Consider the following 17,871-nt stretch of genomic DNA (forward strand, 5'->3'; position numbering starts at 1 on the left):
AGCCACAGGAAACTAGGAGGGGGTGATGAGAGACCTCTCACCTGGAACCATTATGATCATTGTGTGTGGTGAGGGGAGAGTCCTGGTTATTGGTATAAACTTCAAAGAGAGGGGTTTGAGGCCAAGTATCACATACTGTACACTGTACCGCAGGTTGGGTCTAAATGCTTCTCAATAAATAATGTTTTAGGGAAAAAAATGTATCATATATCCAAGTTGGTCAATAAGGCTTGGTTTAAAATGGTTAAGACGACCACATGAAAAGCCTTTGATAATGGTAAATCAAGACAGCTTGGCCATTCCATTACCCTCTGTTATGGTTATCAACTAGACAAAGGCCTGTGAACGATGAGACATCATAGTCAATCCTGACACAGTAGAAGTACTAGGGCAGGACCACAAAGGGTGGGGTGGAGGAGTAATGACACTCCCAGCCCAATGACACCTGTAGTGCACAGTCCAGCTTTCGCCTCAGGGGTGGTGGATCACAGCTTCTGTAGTTAGAGACAATCCTCAAGCCTATTATTAGGTGACCTATATATTGATGTGGCGCTCATTAAAGGAGTGAGGAGTGTGTGATAGACCTCGACCTGGCCACAGTTGATAACTACAGATTGTTGCAATTATTACACTGAGCTCAACAAAATTAGAGCGAAGAAGGGGCTAGAAAAAAAACCCATATAGATGTGTTTTCAGTCACTGCCTGAAGAAAGGCTATTTCAAGACTCTACAAACTGATAAGAAGCACTGCATTCACACACAAACTCATGTGTTGAAAAGTGGGCGACAGAACTTAATAAGGCACATGAGATGTAGTTGGGACCAGAGACTCTAAAACGTCTATATGTTCACAGCATATAGAAAACTCATGAGATTCTAATCAGATGATACCATACCTCTGCAAGCCTGAAATCCATGTTTTGGTCCTCTGTTGCCACATCCCTTTCGGCATCAATCAAAGGCACTATGGTATATTTGTGTGTTCTGTTACAAAAAGGTGTTTGCAAGCTTCAAAGGGGCAATTTATTACTATATGTAAACCATTAATTCAAGGACATTCCGCAAACCTTAACTGAAAAAATATATATACAGCTGGACAAGGGAACTATTTTCCCATCGTCAGTCTTCGGTTCGCATATCTAAAGCCAGGTTTTCAAACCCAGGTGCTCTGATTTATGGCCACTTCTACCTGACACAGATCACAGATGCACAGATCACCACACCACACGTTTAAGAAGAAAAAAACAACGAAAAAGCAGGCCTTAAGTGGGAAGAGGGAGCATACCCTGACACTCAGGTCTTTGTGGGCAAACCACAGTTTATACACCCTCCGTGCATTCAAAAAAATGACAGACCAAATGCAATGCTTATGACCTCACCATATTTATAATAAGCATTGGCAAACCAATAGGTATCGCACATGGGTGAGCTATTGGCTTTGGCAGTTGGTTGGGGGTGGCTAACAAGGGGGTGAAATGAGGGGAGAAGAAACAAACAAGTGGTAAAAAGAAAAGAAACGGGGAGGGCTTGGTGGCAGTGGAATAAGAAACAAGGAGAGGTGGTGATAGGTTTAAAAAAAGGAGCAGCTGCTGGACTGCATTAAGGTTTGATGCCAGATGTAAAATAGTCATGCTTGTTCCCTTAGAGGCAAGTTTCAGTATGTACAGTATGCTCCTTGATAGTGCAGGGTTTGCAAAGATCTGTGGATGCCCTCGTGCACCAGATGGTGGTACACTGGTATAAGCTGGTGCTCTTGTGGTGCTGATGGGACATGCACAGATCTGCCAGTGCCCTCCCGAAGCAGCAGCGGGCAGGTTCGAGTGAGTGGACTTCCTCTCCTGTGTGCAAGTCATAAGGGGCTGAGTGAAGTGGAATTAATCCAGAATTAACCTCTTTGGATGGTGAACATGGGCCTCTGCCATCCATCACACAGAGCCTTAGTTGGTGTTTAGACAATGCAAACAGCATCTGGGAGCACCCAGGCAAGGAGTGACTCTGAGGTCGAGTTTGTGCTACAAAACAAAGGATGGTGGAGTCAATGGAACACAGCAACAGACAAAAGAAAGGCATGCAAGGGAAGCCGACAAGACCGTCTTCAAGACAGCCCTTAACTTCTTCCACAAACAGTTGAGAGAATCGAAGGAAAAGGCCTTAGCCTCACCATCGAATCAAGCTCCAGTAACAGAAAAGAATGATTCAACATCGTCAAAGAATTCTTCAACCCCTCAGCTGCAACAGACAACATTACCCCCTCACAGGAACTAGCAACAACCTTGCAAACCTCTTCCACGACAAGATCGCCAACATCTACAAAAACTTCAAAGTCCAGCCAAGGCCACCGACTTCTACAAATAGCACAACGACCCCGCTAACACCACAGATATCTACCTAACAGAATGGAGCCAGCTCAACCCATAAGACACCGCCTCCATCATGAACTCGGTAAACTCAGCGCCCCGAACTGACCCATGCACTCACCACATAATCAACCTAGGCAAAGCAAGAATCAGCCACATACTCACCACCTTGTTCAACACCTTAATTGCCACGCCCACCTTCCCTAAAGACTGGAAACATGCAGCAGTCAATGCACTACTAAAAGACCCATTGGCAGACCCCAGTGACCTCAACAAATACTGACTGATCTCCCTGCTCCCATTCCTGGCCAAAGTATTAGAAAAAGCCATCAGCCAACAACTCTCCTCAGTCTGGAACAGAACCTCCGATTCGACTCCTCCCAATCTGGATTCTGCAGCAACCGTAGCCCTCATCACAGCTACTGATGACGTCTGAGCCCTACTCAACTGAGGAGAGACTGCAGGTCTGATCCTCGTGACCTCTTGGTAGGGTTTGATATGGTGTCCCACCACACACTCCTCACAAGGTTGCATAACAGACATCGAAGAAGCCGCTCTCAGATGGAGCACCTCTTTCTACACTGGAAGAACACAAAAAGTCCGCCTTCACCTCCAAACCCAAGTAAATAATCTGTCAAGTACCCTAAGGTTCCTTGCTCAGCCCCTTCCTCTTCAGCACTTATATGACACCTCCGGACAGCATCACCACAACCCACAGACTCAACATCATATCCTACACCAACGATGCACAATTAATTCTCTCCCTCTCCAAAGGCACCACCAATATTATGACCAACTTCTACAACTACATGACAGACGTCACCAGATGGATGAAGGACAACTGCCTGAAGTTCACCACAGAGGTACTGATTTTCTGAAACAAAAGCTGCCCAGCGTGAGGTTTGGAGCACTGCATTGATGTGAGAGTAGTGACATGGATTTTAGATGCGTAAGGTATGGTGTGCAATGCCTATAATAACCTGGGCATTTGAGGATTTTTTTGTTTGAGTTCATAAACACAACTATTGTTTAATTGGAAGTAGCCTGCTAATTCCCTACAGGTGGTCACGCCATTGTCCCCATGCACCACCTACAATACAAGAAGAAAATGATTTCTGAAGAGAGTCCTACATCATTGTATCTCCTTTGGGTTCTTTTATTGGAATGTGACATGAGGGCAACAGCTCTTCCTGCTTATCACTTTGGAGATGAAGGTTTCCTCTCTACAGTCATGATTTTAATCTTTTAGAGGGGCCAGAGTTCTGAGTTGAGGAAGGCCACTTACTATTATTGCAGGCAGTTCCTCTGAGCTGCCTAAACAAGCAAGAAGAGCTGCGATCCATACAGCAGAAACGCTCCACCTATGCAGTAAGCACTTCTAAAATCTCATACTTAAAAGACACCTCTGAAGCCATGTTTTCAAAGTCATGCACGTCGGTGCTGCAAATCCATACTGTGCCTGATTTTTACATCAAATGTCTATGCTACTATTACCATTTCTTGTGCAACTTCGCTGGTATCTTACCTAGACGTTAGACTTTCCTATCCAGGCAGGCAATTATTCTCCTTGTTTAAATACTAGAGAACATACACTGCAAAGTGTTTATTAGCCTCCTGGTGCCAGAGTGAGGGCATTCCTTTAAGCTAAGTCTACTACAGATGTTTAAAATTCCATGTGTAAAGGGCAGATACCAAGAAGGAGGTAAACTGTTAAGGCAATGGGTGGAATTAATGTAGAGGTACTGGCTGAAGGGTGTTCTTGCAGATAAGTATTACCAGGTTAAAAAAAAAGAACTTACTTAACCCTGAGCAGCTTCCACCAGACCAACCCACCCCACATCCTTCCCCAATATGTGATCAAGCCATAGAGGCACTGGGGCATAGAAACAAATATTTTCGACACTCAGAGGCAAGGTTGCCGATTTTAATTATAGTATCAACAGCTGCAAGACAAGACTAACAACTCAGAGTTCAGGGTGAAAGAGGAAGATAAACAGTGTATGTAGATACTAATGAAACTGGTGACCCTGGACAAGTAAATGGATCCCCATTTAAAATAATTTGTAATAAAATCTAAAAATCTCGTATTTGCAGTGAGAACACAACAACTGGAGGTCTTTAGCCTCCTAGTGCTCAAGATCCTGTTTCTTTTTTAAGTTGGACCTAATACTGAAGTTCTTGCGCCCACATGGTAGACCAAGACGAATTTTATGTAGACTCTGATATAGAGTCAAGAGGAGAGGTGGTGAATCTGAAGCGGGCCTTGGAAGAGGTCTAACATTTATTTTCAACGTGACTGACCTGGGATATAGTGGGTAAAAGCAGCTGCTCAGTCCAAAGTATTATCAGAGAATGGGCACCACAGAATAAATACATTTCTGGACTTGGCTCCTAAAACTGTGGATAGAAGAAAGAAGCTTGCATGCTGGCTCTTCTGAAGGCAATGAAAGTTATTTGAGTAGCCACAAGGATGCATGCATGGGGCTGCTCAGGAAACGTTGTTTTACAAAAACAAACTCACTCCCAAAGCAGGAGTTATTTGTTTGTAAAACAATAAAATAATAGTTTTTATGAGACCCATGTTTTTATTTTTTTGGGACTGCCAAGCTTTCACCGGCAGTACCAAACAGAAAAATAAAGAATGTTTGATTGTGGGTTCTAAATAGGGCAGGTGGTCTGATGTGCTTAGATCAACAGTCCCAAATCTGTCGGTGGAAACATAAGTACACCCAACTCTAAATAGAGCAGACGGACAGTCAGTTGGCAGAAAGGGTGTGCATCACATGCTGTGCCCAATAGTCTCTATGGAGTCCTCTGTGAAAACCTGGTGCTGCAGGGACAAGTGTCATGGTGAACCCAAGAGTATACAATAGACCTAGTCAGTACCTGGAGAGAATCATATGTTTCCTTGAAAGGCACAGCTAACACTGGCTGCTGGTATTTCAAGCGGGGAGAATTTGTACGGGCCACACATTCACACTCACACCTATGCATTCACACACATGCGCACATTCACCCTCAATTTACAAGCACATACACATGTACATACACACACCCATTCACAGCACGCACTCACAAATACACATACATTCATACATGCACCAAACATTAAAAAAATATATAAAACTTACCAGGGGGTGATCTCGGTGGCTGTAGGAAAGCCTTGGTGGTTCCGTACATTTGGGACTGCCACCTCCTCTTATTAGCTGACCTTTTTATGGGTCAGCCAATGAGAGGAGGTGGCAGTCCCATACTGACCCCACCCCACTCTGCAAACAGCATCAATGATGGACACGTGGCACTGGGCACTTCAGGGCTTTAACTAAGCCCCCAGGTCCGAGGCTATCAGTGACTCTCCCCCTCATCATGAGAGAGAGGACCAGGAACGTTTTGCCGTGCTGAAGAAGTCACACCCACAGGGCTGTGACATCTTCAGCCCGGCAAAGTTCAGCTCTGGCAGTCAGAAGCCTACAAGTACAGCACATAGCGCCTGACCTGATCATGAAGAGTCTTTGTCAGCTGACCTTTGTTCAGCATGATAGACAGTCTTACCTATGGAAAAAGGTGGGGAGTGGGGCCCCTCTGCCCGTAAGGATGGGCCGCCGCTGATAGCTACAATTAACATTTCTTACAGCCAAAATGGTTATGACAGTGTGTTGAATTGTTCTTCTTTATTTGCAGTTGACATTGAGAAGAAGCTTTGTTCAATGAAGGTTAAGTTCGCAAAATGGGATTACCCTTGGCATTGCTGGCCATAAATACAAATTCAATAAAAATGTACTGGCAAAAATAGTAAAATGTCAAACAGGATTTACTATCACTGTTGCTGTGTTCTGGCGAGTGTTACCTGTCTCCAGCTGAAGACCGCAAAGAACTGAGGAAGTACGGTGAATGGTCTAAGAAACTGAGTTCTTGAGGTGGCTCAAAGTTTGAGACTATCAAGGGGTATTACAATGCCCATCTAGCACTATCAAGACACTTCTGGTTACGACTGATGTAATGATGTAAGAGGAGGCCCATCACCCTCTACATACATCATCAGAAAATGCTTGGCCTTGTGCAGGGAAGTCAGTGTCTCAGCAGTGGCGTAATGAAACTTGAGGGGGCCTTCTGCAAAGTAGACCAAGTCTGAGGCCTGCCGCCCGTGCACAGTGTACTGTGCTGAGGGAGCCCTGCCGCACCGTGGGGGCTGCGGGGGCTGTTGTTACGCCACTGTCTCAGTGTCTCTCCCAAGAAGTGTAGAAGGGAAAGCTAGTAAAGATTTATCCTTTTTATCTGCATCGCACAAGCTAAGGCACAGGAAGACACCTCTTTCTCCCCAGACCAGGATAACACTGGCATATCGGATAGACCCTGGGTCTATTACACTGAAAAGGTGCTGACAATAAACGTCCACTCTCACCAGAGGAAACCCAAGAAAGAGTGAATAAGCATGCTTATACAGTTATTGTGAGAAGGGAATCTTCAGACTCAGAGCAGCTTGACATACAAGGATATAAATAGATACCATGTTTGATAAGTGCAAACATCAGTTTGTAAACATTTTATTCTGGCAGGTAACCTAATACTGATGCCTGGTGTTTCTTCCCAAACTAGGATCAAAGCACCATTGACTGGCAGTGACAGAGTCATCTTACCTGCATTGAAGCAAACTTTAGGAAACAGCCTTGTGGAGCGACAGAAGAGAAGCCAAGCTGTGCAAAGGAACCGAATGAGACGTCCAGTGCTGTGACTAAACCTGGTCTTACTTTAAAAGGAATCTTCCCAACTCTGCGTAAAATGCCTACCACAATCAAAGGAAGTTTGTTGTCTGCTGCTGAAAAACATTTTAAGGCAAACTGAATCTTTAAATATTCTGTAAAAACTCCACTTTCCATGCAATTCATCGGACAGGTTACACATAACACCGGATAGCCAGCATTCCATGTTATCTGACTTGTTTATCTATCATGAACAAGGCATTTAAATAAAATATTTTTGAACAGCCACTTGTATTCTAGGTTCCTTTTTGAAAGACATCAAGGTTTGCTTACAATCAGCATAGAATCATACAGTTTAGTATGCAGTGGTCATCTTAACACTGAGTTTCCGTGAATTATTTTGATATTGTCTCTCTTTTGACCTCTTTTTCCCCTTCCTAATGTGTTTTTTAAAGGACCAAAGCCTCTGCACATTTCATGCTTTCCCTTTTGTACCACCTACTTGAACTCTCCCTTGGCTTCTACAACAACCTGCTGAGAGGTCTTCCATCCCTGTTAAGGTTCCGCATCCTCTGGAGAAGACATTCTTCGGCCTTTCACTTGCTCGATTCACTTGTATCTTGTACTATTTTGAGTCCCCGAAGAGCTGAGGTATAACCTTTGTTTACTTTCCAAGGATGCAGCTTCCCAACTCATTTTTAACGAAAACGTGTCCTTGTATACAATTAATAAAAACACGAAGTGCAAATGTATGCGATATTTTTATATTTATATAATAAGTTGATGAAACATTAATATTGTGAAGTACATTTTCTTACATATAAGCCTCACAATAAATTTGGTCTAAGTGAGCTGCAAACTCGTCTTATTCTGTATTCAAGTAATCTTGTTAAGGTGTATTGGCATTCACATAGAATGTCAAATAGTCAATTGTGTGACTTGAAATCAAACGTAGAAAATAGAATATTCCACTCGTTCTGATGATGTCTAACACAAGACGCTGCAATGTATAGTAGTCCCCACGAGGATCCAAATTTAAAAAAAAAAAAACATACAATAACATAGTCCAAAGTATTCCATGAATCTTTATTTTAGTCTCCAATTAGTTTCCCAATAGTCCAAGTATTCACAAGTACTCTGAGCCAACACATGTTTTGTCGTTATGGTAAATACCTTCGACTTCATCAGGGCTACAATCAAAATATGGTACCATTAACCACTTAGGGGCATATTTAAGAGCCCCTAGCGCGACTGGAGCATCACTTTTAGTGACACTCTGGTGGCACTGTGCACTGTACAGTATTTACAAGGTGGCATTAAGGCACTTTTTGTGGCCTAACGCCACTTTGTAAATAAGGCCCCTTCCCACGCAGCACTTTGTGTGGAAGGGGCGTGCAGTGGGTGCTTCCGGGGGCGTGCCACAGCAACACCCATTGCATTTGGACGCTGCCCTAGATTGACAAGTTTTCGTAAACCTGAGACAGCTTCAAAATCTAATGCCATCCCAAGGGTGGCGTGAGTAGCACAAAGAGTAGAAATGCTTTAATTTCTCCTCGGTTTTTTGCCCTATGTGTGCTGCATTTTGCAGCACACATAGAAGGAGCAAATTACCACTGAAGATTCTTTTTGTGGAGGAAGGTGTCCCTTCCTGCACAAAAACAATCTCCCCCTCAATGCAGCTATCCTTGCACTATGGTGCAAATGTGGTAGCATTGGCGCGCAGCAACAGATTTTGCACCGCGCAGGGGGTAACATAGGGGTGCGCCATACTATTGTAAATACGGCGCATCCCTGCGCTTTGAAATTGACGGTGGGCGATGCTGGCAAATTTGGCGCAGCGACGTACACCTTAATTTTCACTTAAATTTGGCCCTTAGTTACAAATCAGACAGTAACTTCCCATCACCAAAATCTACATTTCAGTGCAATGTGATAATGGATTATCAATGTGCCTAAAAGCAGTAATACAGACACATCTCCTCTGAGAAGCGATGGAACCGAAAGCAGAGAGATGATTCAAAACAAAGAACAGTAAAAATACATCAGTTGTGTGACATAAACATAAAGTAGATATGACCCAAGCAGTGTCACGATCTACTTGGCACTTCGACTATTGGGAAACAAATTGAAGAGTGGAATTAAGATTCAGGGAATACTTTGGACTATATTATTGTATTTTTTTTTAAACAATTTTGGATCTTTGGGGGGACTCTCATGTATTGTCAGAAGCTTTGTGTTTCCCGTTGAAGTGGTTGTTGACCCCTTTTCCCTCCCTTGAGCACCAGCTTGGTATCAATATAATGATCTACTAGTAGAGGTTTACATTAGGATTGAGCCTTTTTAGCCCTTCCACCTAAATTTTACAAGAAGCTGTAGTCCATGTGTGCCACATTGGGTGGTGCTTATATAATTAATAAAGTGTGCACTTCGCTTGTTTTGTGCGGTGTGTCATGTCGTCGCTGAGGAATTTGTTGGACTATTCTAATTTGTTAGGGTAACTTATTCTTGTGTGGGTTATTGTTATGATCAGATGAATAGCCATTTTTATAGATTGCCACTTGTCTCCAGTGTAATTTAAGGTAATGCAAAGGTGAGAAAAGCAAACAGACCATTTTGTGTTCAGACGTGTTATACATGTATAATGCCTAGAGAAGCGTTGAAATAGAGCGAAGCGCATCGTGTACATCTGCTGTGTATATGTTGTATATTTCATATTCGAATGGTCTAATACAGTCAGCCCCATGGCGATACACAAGTAGAGCCCAATTACAGTGTTCCTGTTTCATGTAAATAATTAATCAGGGAACTAGAATGTTGAAGAATACATTATGAGGCTGCACCTACCAAATGGAATATTGAACACTGGAGGTATCCCAGTACCTGTGAAAGTCTGGAAAACATTGCTATTGTGGCAGGTCACTTTCTGTTCAGACATGTGAACATGCTTTAGTAACAAGACATGGACACTTCATGGCATAGGTCAGGGTTTGCAGTATAATTTCACTGCTGGCCTGCCCTGAATATATAAAGGGGTAAGAGTGTGTTATGGGATATTTTGATTTCTACAAATAATGGTAGTCGTAGGGGGTCATTATGAGTTTGACGGACAGAAAAGGCTGTCTGCCAAACTCCCGCGGTCAGGTTACCGCCAGAGTGGTCCCCTTCCCGCGGGCCCCGTTATTAAGAGTTTCCTGCTGGGTCAGCGGGCGGAAATAGAGTTTCCATCCGCTGGCCCAGCAGGAAACGGCCTACATTGACACCGGCTCATAATTGAGCTGGCGGCAATGCTGTGGTGCATAGGGTGCACCAGCGATTTCACTGTCTGCAAACCAGTCAGTGAAAATCGCAACAGGGCTGACCAGGGAGGCCCCTGCACTGCCCATGCTAAATCCCTGGGGCACCCTGCACCCATTCTCTGCCAGCCATTTCACGGCGGGGCTACAGCCATGTAATCGCCGGCGGAGAAGGGACTCGTAATCCCCAGGGCAGCGCTGCCCTGCCCTGGCGGATTAGGACCGCCAGCACTGCAAGACCGACGAAAAGTTGTGATCTGGCAGTCTGACCTTGGCGCAACTGCCACAGTCTTAATGTGGCTGCCGGACCGGTCTCAAGACTGCCAGCGTCGTAATGTTGCCCTTAGTCTTGTGTTGGACCTGGAAGAATTAAAAAAAAAAAAGACACCAACGTTGTCTCTGACTATCATAGTCAATAAATTAGAAAGTTTAGGCTACGCAGAAAAGTAATACTGTAAACCTTTTCTAGGGAAATATGGAAATACACTGAATATAGATTGCGTGGTCATATGCTAGTAAAAATATTGTAAATGATTGTTTAGTCTTACAGTAAGTCTGTAGCTACTAGGAACAGAGATCATTGGCGTTGTTCTTATGGCTTAGGTTGAGATCTGTGTTCTGCCAGGTAGCACATGATGTCCAAATGAAGAGGCAATGCTGTTTTGCTACGCTGAATTTTGAATGGAATTGCTGTAGGCAATTCTGCCCCCCTGCATTAAGGGTCAAACCATTTTGGAAGCGGCTAAACGCAATAGCTAAGGCTTTTGGAAATGAGAAAAATTTAAAGATGCTATTGTACGCGTGGCCTTTTTTTTAATGTTCCAACAGTGGTTTGCCTGGGCTGGGTTTGTTTCTGTTCAGCTTACGAGCTTGTATCCTCTTCTTAAGCTGGTGGGTGCTACTTCCTATGTAGTATTTCTTGGAAGAGAAAGTTATCAGATATCGCATGTTTTGCTGGTATTTTCCAACCACTCTTTGGTCCCATATGTGTAACACCTGGGATCTGTAAACTTTGTTTTCTTATGGATCCTTAGTTTGCATGCTGAGCAGTTGTGACAGATGTAGACACTTGGGCCTATATTTATACTTTTTTAGCGCCGCATTTGCGTTGTTTTGTGGCGCAAAAGTGGCACAAACTTACAAAATACAATAATGTTTTATTAGTTTGCACCACTTTTGCGTAAAAAAATGGCGCAAATGCGGAGCAAAAAAAGTATAAATATGGGCCTTGGTGCTTTTTCCAAGAAATTACTTGGACTGATGTTCTAAGGTCTGTGAATTCTGACCTGCAAAATGTTTCTCTTAAAATTCATGATCTCATCAAGGGTATGTCTTGAATAGCACCCTCCAGCCTAGTGTTATCCCGTAGTAGTTTCCACTGTTTTTGTTGTGACTTTCTTATGTAGTGGTGACCTTTGTGGTATTGTTTAATGAACTTAAGTAGATTCTCCTGTGTCTCCGACTGCTTGCGTCTGGCATCCACGAAGTTGGGTTTGTGCTATTGTTTGGCGTTTCCTCCTTACACAGTCTCTGCTGGAGAATCTTTCAATTAGCTAACGTTTTTTGTGTACCTTTTTTGTCACAGATGCAGTCTCTTCTGATGCGCATCACCATACCTTTTGGTATGGTATTTACTGCTGATTGTGGATGGCAGCTGTTTGCATAGATGATGGAGTTTGCTGCTGTAGGTTTTCTACAGCGTTTTCAATGTATATTGTAAAATACAGTACATCTGCTGAAGTTTAGTTATATGAAAACTCGAATTAATGTCGAAGGCTTTCTTGTTCATGAGGTCAGTATATCTTTGTGGGATTTTCGCACTGTCTTGCCAGATTACTAAACTGCCATCTATGTATCTGGTGGCAAAGTGAGATCCCGTCTGGTGGCGCTCAATTGTTGTGTTTTTTTCTAAATTTTCTCATCATCTATCTCTTCGCATGCAACCCAGGGTGTGCTCTCCTGGTCATGGAGCCTGGGTGTGCAAATTTCTACTCCACTCCCACCTCCTGGCTTTGTCTAGTGTGCACAGTGTTTTAATGACATCCTACACCGATTATACTCTTGTCATTGATTACAAAGCATAACGTTCTGTGGAATTGTTGGAGTAAAAGAACCTCCTAGAACTGTACTTCCTTTCCTTCAGGCAGCACCGACTCTGCGATTATTATATTCCTTTATATTTATTATAGTTCATCATAGTTTCAGAGTGGCCAGATAAGAGGAAGGGTTTATGGAAGGTACTGCAAGGAGTAACGTCTGTAATGACATAGGGCCAGATGTAGGAAGCCTTTTGCGCCTCGCAAACTGCGAAAAACACAGTTTGCGAGGGGCAAAAGGCTAAACGCGATGCACAACCTCAAATTGCGAGTCGGTACCGACTCGCAATTTGAGGCTGCGACTCACAAATAGGAAGGGATGTTCCCTTCCTATTTGCGACCGCATCGCCATGCTGGGTTGGTTTGTGACCGCAAATGCGGTCGCAAACCAACTCGCAGTTACCATCCACTTGAAGTGGATGGTAACACATTCGCAAAGGGGAAGGCGTCCCCATGGGAACCCTTCCCCTTTGTGAATGCCCCAAAAAATATTTTTTCAGAGCAAGCAGTGGTTCTATGGACCACTGCCTACTCTGAAAAAAACGAAACTAAATGGTTTCGGAAGTTTTTCGTTTTGCAGCTCGTTTTCCTTTAAGGAAAACGGGCTGAAAAAAAAACAAAAAAAACTGCTTTATTTAAAAGCAGTCACAGACATGGTGGTCTGCTGTCTCCAGCAGGCCACCATCCCTGTGAGTGCTTTGACTCGCAAACTGCGACCCACCTCATAAATATTCATGAGGTGGGTCTTTGCGACCCCATAGCGAGTCGCAGAAGGTGTCTGAGACACCTTTCTGCATAATATTTTGCGAGTTGCAAATTGCGAGTCGCTGTGACTCGCAATTTGCAACTCGCAAAATATTTTTTGGCTACATCTGGCCCATAGTGCTTTTTTTTTTTTTTAGCAGATGACTGATACTAGGATTCTCTGACTAACTCAGAACATTAGCATACGAGGATATTTGCATAACAGTTGTACCTATGAAAGTAAAAGTTAATCTTCAGGCTTTATATATCTTGTGTTCATATTCCGTAATACATGTTCGGAGTATTCCCAGCATTGTACGAATCATCTATAGCTGTAAAGATAACATCTCTTTAAACAACCCTTACTGAACAATAAGATTAAAAAATTGTACTCTTCTAGGCTCTTAGGATTTTAGAACACTATTTACTCAGGTGGACTTCACATGATCAGCCCTTCTTTCTTTTTACATGATTTATATTGATTTTATCGTTCCTCCAAAACATCAAACAACTATGCATCAAATACCAAGAAAATACAGGTTGTCGGCGGTACATTCAATAATTGACTTTTCATCACTCCAGATTCATAGCAGTCAAGAGGGAAAAGCAACGATCGTCCCTATATCTCCTCACTCGTCCCACCCCGAGTCCAACCCACGTTGTTGGGTTCTGCCCATGATGCCCCTGTCCCAGTTGGGGGCCAGCCAATGTTCAGATCCGGCCTGGAGTACATTCCCCATCGGGACTGCATTTCCCACGTGCCCCATATTCTTTTAAAGGTCTTCATGTTACCCCTCCCTTTATATATCTCTTTCTCTGTCATTTTACAGCGCTCCATTCCAGCTCCCCTGTATCATACTTGGGGGTATGTTTATCTCCCCCAATTTTGCACTATGTCACATTTGGCTATCATGCATTCCATCTTATCAGTGCTTGCTGACTTTTTGTGATATCCGTGGATCCCCAAACACCCAGCAAAGCTGTCCGTGGCTGAAAGTCTAAGGGGCTCCCAATTGAGTTCTTCTTTCTTAATGTTCTTTTGCATTAGTAATTAGGCAGTCTTGTTGGATTTCTACTTAGTACTTAGGGCATTATATATAATCCTGCCACTCAAACTTTGATTTTCTGTTGGTTGTAGGGTTTTCTTTAGAATGACAATCATGTTCTCACAGAGATTCTGGGGTTGGTGCTTCAACTGGGAGCTTCTTGATAGCTGCTACTCACACTTTTTTCTTACTCGTCATGTTGTGAGGAATAGTAATTATCCAGTATTTAATCTTTCATAAATTCACATGCTTGAATCATCCCCGTCGAAGTGGGAGTCCCACACTACATAAAATAGCAATTATTAACAAATATTTTTTTTCTTCCTATAGACTATAATGGAAACACCAGCCACTCATATAGGCTATCCAAGTCCTTTTGTGAAAAGGACCCAAACCTGCCTGCTGGCCAATCAGGCACCAGCACTCTCCAGAGAAGCTCCTTCCCTTAGATTTTCTACCGCACGTCATTTGAAGGGAGTCTCCCTGAGCTCTGCTCAGTTTTCTACTTCTTCAGAAGTATTTTTCTCTCAAGGAAACTCTAAAAATGTCGGATTCTTCTAAAAAAGGCCTTTTCCGCCCTTGCAAGACCTGTGGAAAGAAAAGGATACATGTGTATGATACACATAAAGAATACTTGTATTGCCTCTAACCACAACACCAGGTGAAGGACTGCGATATGCTGTACTTTCTCCACAAAAACCCTCAGGGACCGTGAGGGTAGACTTCTGACATGGTTACAGGCAAAATCCTGTACTTCAGGTGAGGAGAGTGGGTCAGAAAGGCCACACAAAAGGTCCAAATCTGAGGACCTGGGCCAGGCAGAAACATCTAGAAAGCGTCAGAAATTACATCATGTACATACAAAAGGCCTACAAGCTTCAATTTCTTCTGAGCCATCCTCTCCTCGTCAAAAGAAGTCGTCCCACTGTTCTCCTTCCTCTGAGCCTTCTACCTCTAGAAAGGTAACCATTAAAATTAAGTCGACGACGACACCACCGTCGACGACCGTGACGACGGTGTTTACATCTACCGTCTCCACCACCTCGTCGACGAGACCATCGTTGGCGACGACTACCTTGACGTCTACGGTAAAGGCTCCTATTTCCTCTATTAAACCTCCGTCAACGAGGATTCCAGAAAAGAGCACGTCGCTGACAACATCGACGCCTTCGTCGACGACAACATCGTCGTTGATGACATTGACCACTAAAGCCCTGTCGACTGCAACACCACCGACGAGAGCTTCGTCAGCTATCTTACCGTTGATGAGGACACCGTCGACGAGACCGCCGTTGATGAAACCATCGTGGACGAGACCGCCGTCGATGAAACCATCGTGGACGAGACCGCCGTCGATGAAACCATCGTGGACGAGACCGCCGTCGATGAAACCATCGTCGACGAGACCACTGTCGTCCACAACATCGTTGACGAGACCGACGTCGATGAAAGGATCATCTCTGATAACACTGCAGTCGACAGCACCATCATCTTTGACACCATCTACGATGCCACTGGTGCCTGTGAGCCAGATAGAGGCTATTTCCACCTCTTCCAGGTCTCCTGATCTTCAGGCCATGGTCAAGATCACATCTTTGCCCAGATCTGAGATTTATCCTACAGACACGTCAGCAAGCAAGGTGTCAACCTTATTACCCTGTCATTTGCTGGACTGGAAGGAATCAGGTGAGGGTCCATTTGGGGATGCACACAGCCCATCCCAGTTACATGTTAAATACCAGGAAGAGGACGACGATGATGAGTATGACCAATACCAACCTTATTACTCACATCAAGAGCGCTATTACCAACCACCTCAACCAAGAGACTCTATACAGATGCCTGCCTCCTTGATCCAGGACTTACAATCAATGCTGCAGGATTATAGGAGGAGGTTCCCTGTTACAGAAGAAGATCAACCACCACCACCTTCTCCTGTTACACCAAGGAACGTACCTCCACCTCCAGCTACTCCCAGGATGACTCCTCATTCCGTTTTAGCTGCCCCACCTGGAGATGAAGATTCCACATCAGTGGAAGCAGAGGAAGAAGGGGAGATATCTACATCACAGCATCCCACTGAGGAATGGGATGACTACTTAGCCCTCACGCCTTCTCCACCACCTCCTCACCCTTCAGATTCTCCACCGGAGGATATAGGTGGTTTCCACAATTTAATGGACAGGGCTGCCGCACGCTTCCACCTTCCAACAGTCGGAATGTTTTAAAGAACAGTCAAGGAAGTCTGTAAGGGCCATTCCTATTATTGACTTTATATGGAGTGAGGGTACCAAAATCATGCGCAACCCGGCAACAATCCCACCAGTGCCACAAAAGTTGGACAAAAAATACAAGGCGACTCAGGACTCTCCGGCATGTCTCACTGGTCACCCTAAGCCGGACTCTGTTATTTCTCAAGCGGCTCAAAGGCGTTCTAAGAACCTGTTGACGCCTATCTCTACTCATCCATATAGAGAAGGGAAGAGACTAGATAACGTAGGCAAAAGATTCTCCTCCATGTCTGCAATTACTCTTAGAGCAGCAAATTCCTTAGCAATCCTGGGTCATTATGATCGACAAATATGGTCGGATATGCAGCCTTTCATTGATCTCATCCCTCAAAGCAAACAAGCAGAGGCACGGAAGATCCTCCAAGAAGGTGAGCGTAGGTCGGAGGAGAGAATTGACTGCCCTCTAGATATTGCCTCCACCGGTTTTCATTAGCTTGCTGGTGCTGCAGTGTTACGCCGCCAGGGTTGGCTCAAGGCCACATCTTTCAGCCCGGAAGTGCAGTCCAGAATTCTCGACATGCTTACGACGGAGAATCTCTCTTCGGCAAGCATGTAGATGACGCGCTGCAGGCCATCAAGACTGACACAGATACTGCTAAGTCCCTAGGTACCCTGCAGTACCGGAAACAGCCCTTTCAGGGTGCAAGAGGAAGAGGATTTACCTCATTTCGAGGTTCCTTTCACAGGCAGTATCAACAACCCCAATATAGGCCATCCTATCAGCAGCAGTATAGGCAACCATCCACTGCCTCATAAGCCAGACAGGGAGGAAAGAGGAGACAGGGTTCACAAAACCGAGATCAACCCAGAAAGCAATGATTATCACCAGGCACCGGCTATTCTTCCACAATATTTACACAATCAACAAGTAGGAGCAAACATCTCCAATTACATCCGGGAGTGGAAAAACATAACATCAGACAAATGGGTGCTGGATATAGTGACAAGAGTTCATACCCTGGAATTCATACAAAAAACACCGCATCATCCACCAAGACCATCCAGACCGTTCCATCTTCGTCTGCTTCAGCAGGAAGTATTCCTGATGCTTGCCAAGGGAGCTATAGAAAAGGTTCCAGTTCATCAAGAAGGTCTTGGGTTCTATTCCCGTTTCTTCCTGATAAAGAAGAAGTCAGGGGAATGGAGACCGATATTAGATCTCAGGAAGCTCAACAAGTTCCTTCGGAAACAATCTTTCCGGATGATCACTTTGTCGGATATCCTAAACCTTCTCAATCCTGGAGATTTTATGAAAACAATGAATCTCCAGGATGCTTATTTCCACATACCAATACATCAAAAACATCGCAACTATCTCTTCTTTACTGTAGCCGGTGCCCATTA

General features: G+C 44.1%; 1 protein-coding gene across 4 annotated transcripts in view; it reads left to right on the top strand.

Annotated features, from left to right (window-relative positions):
* Positions 1-7,345, top strand: part of CCDC74B (coiled-coil domain containing 74B) — a 185,249-nt gene extending 177,904 nt beyond the window's left edge. For all 4 annotated transcript variants that reach the window (XM_069215139.1, XM_069215142.1, XM_069215140.1 and 1 more), the window contains exon 9: positions 6,954-7,345. In XM_069215139.1, coding sequence (XP_069071240.1) covers positions 6,954-7,089 — 136 coding nt within the window. In that variant the 3' untranslated portion in view covers positions 7,090-7,345. The remainder of the gene's footprint in view (positions 1-6,953) is intronic.
* The last annotated feature ends 10,526 nt before the right edge of the window (positions 7,346-17,871 follow it).

This window comes from Pleurodeles waltl, chromosome 11, assembly GCF_031143425.1.
Source record: "Pleurodeles waltl isolate 20211129_DDA chromosome 11, aPleWal1.hap1.20221129, whole genome shotgun sequence".
In the NCBI taxonomy this organism is placed as follows: domain Eukaryota; kingdom Metazoa; phylum Chordata; class Amphibia; order Caudata; family Salamandridae; genus Pleurodeles; species Pleurodeles waltl.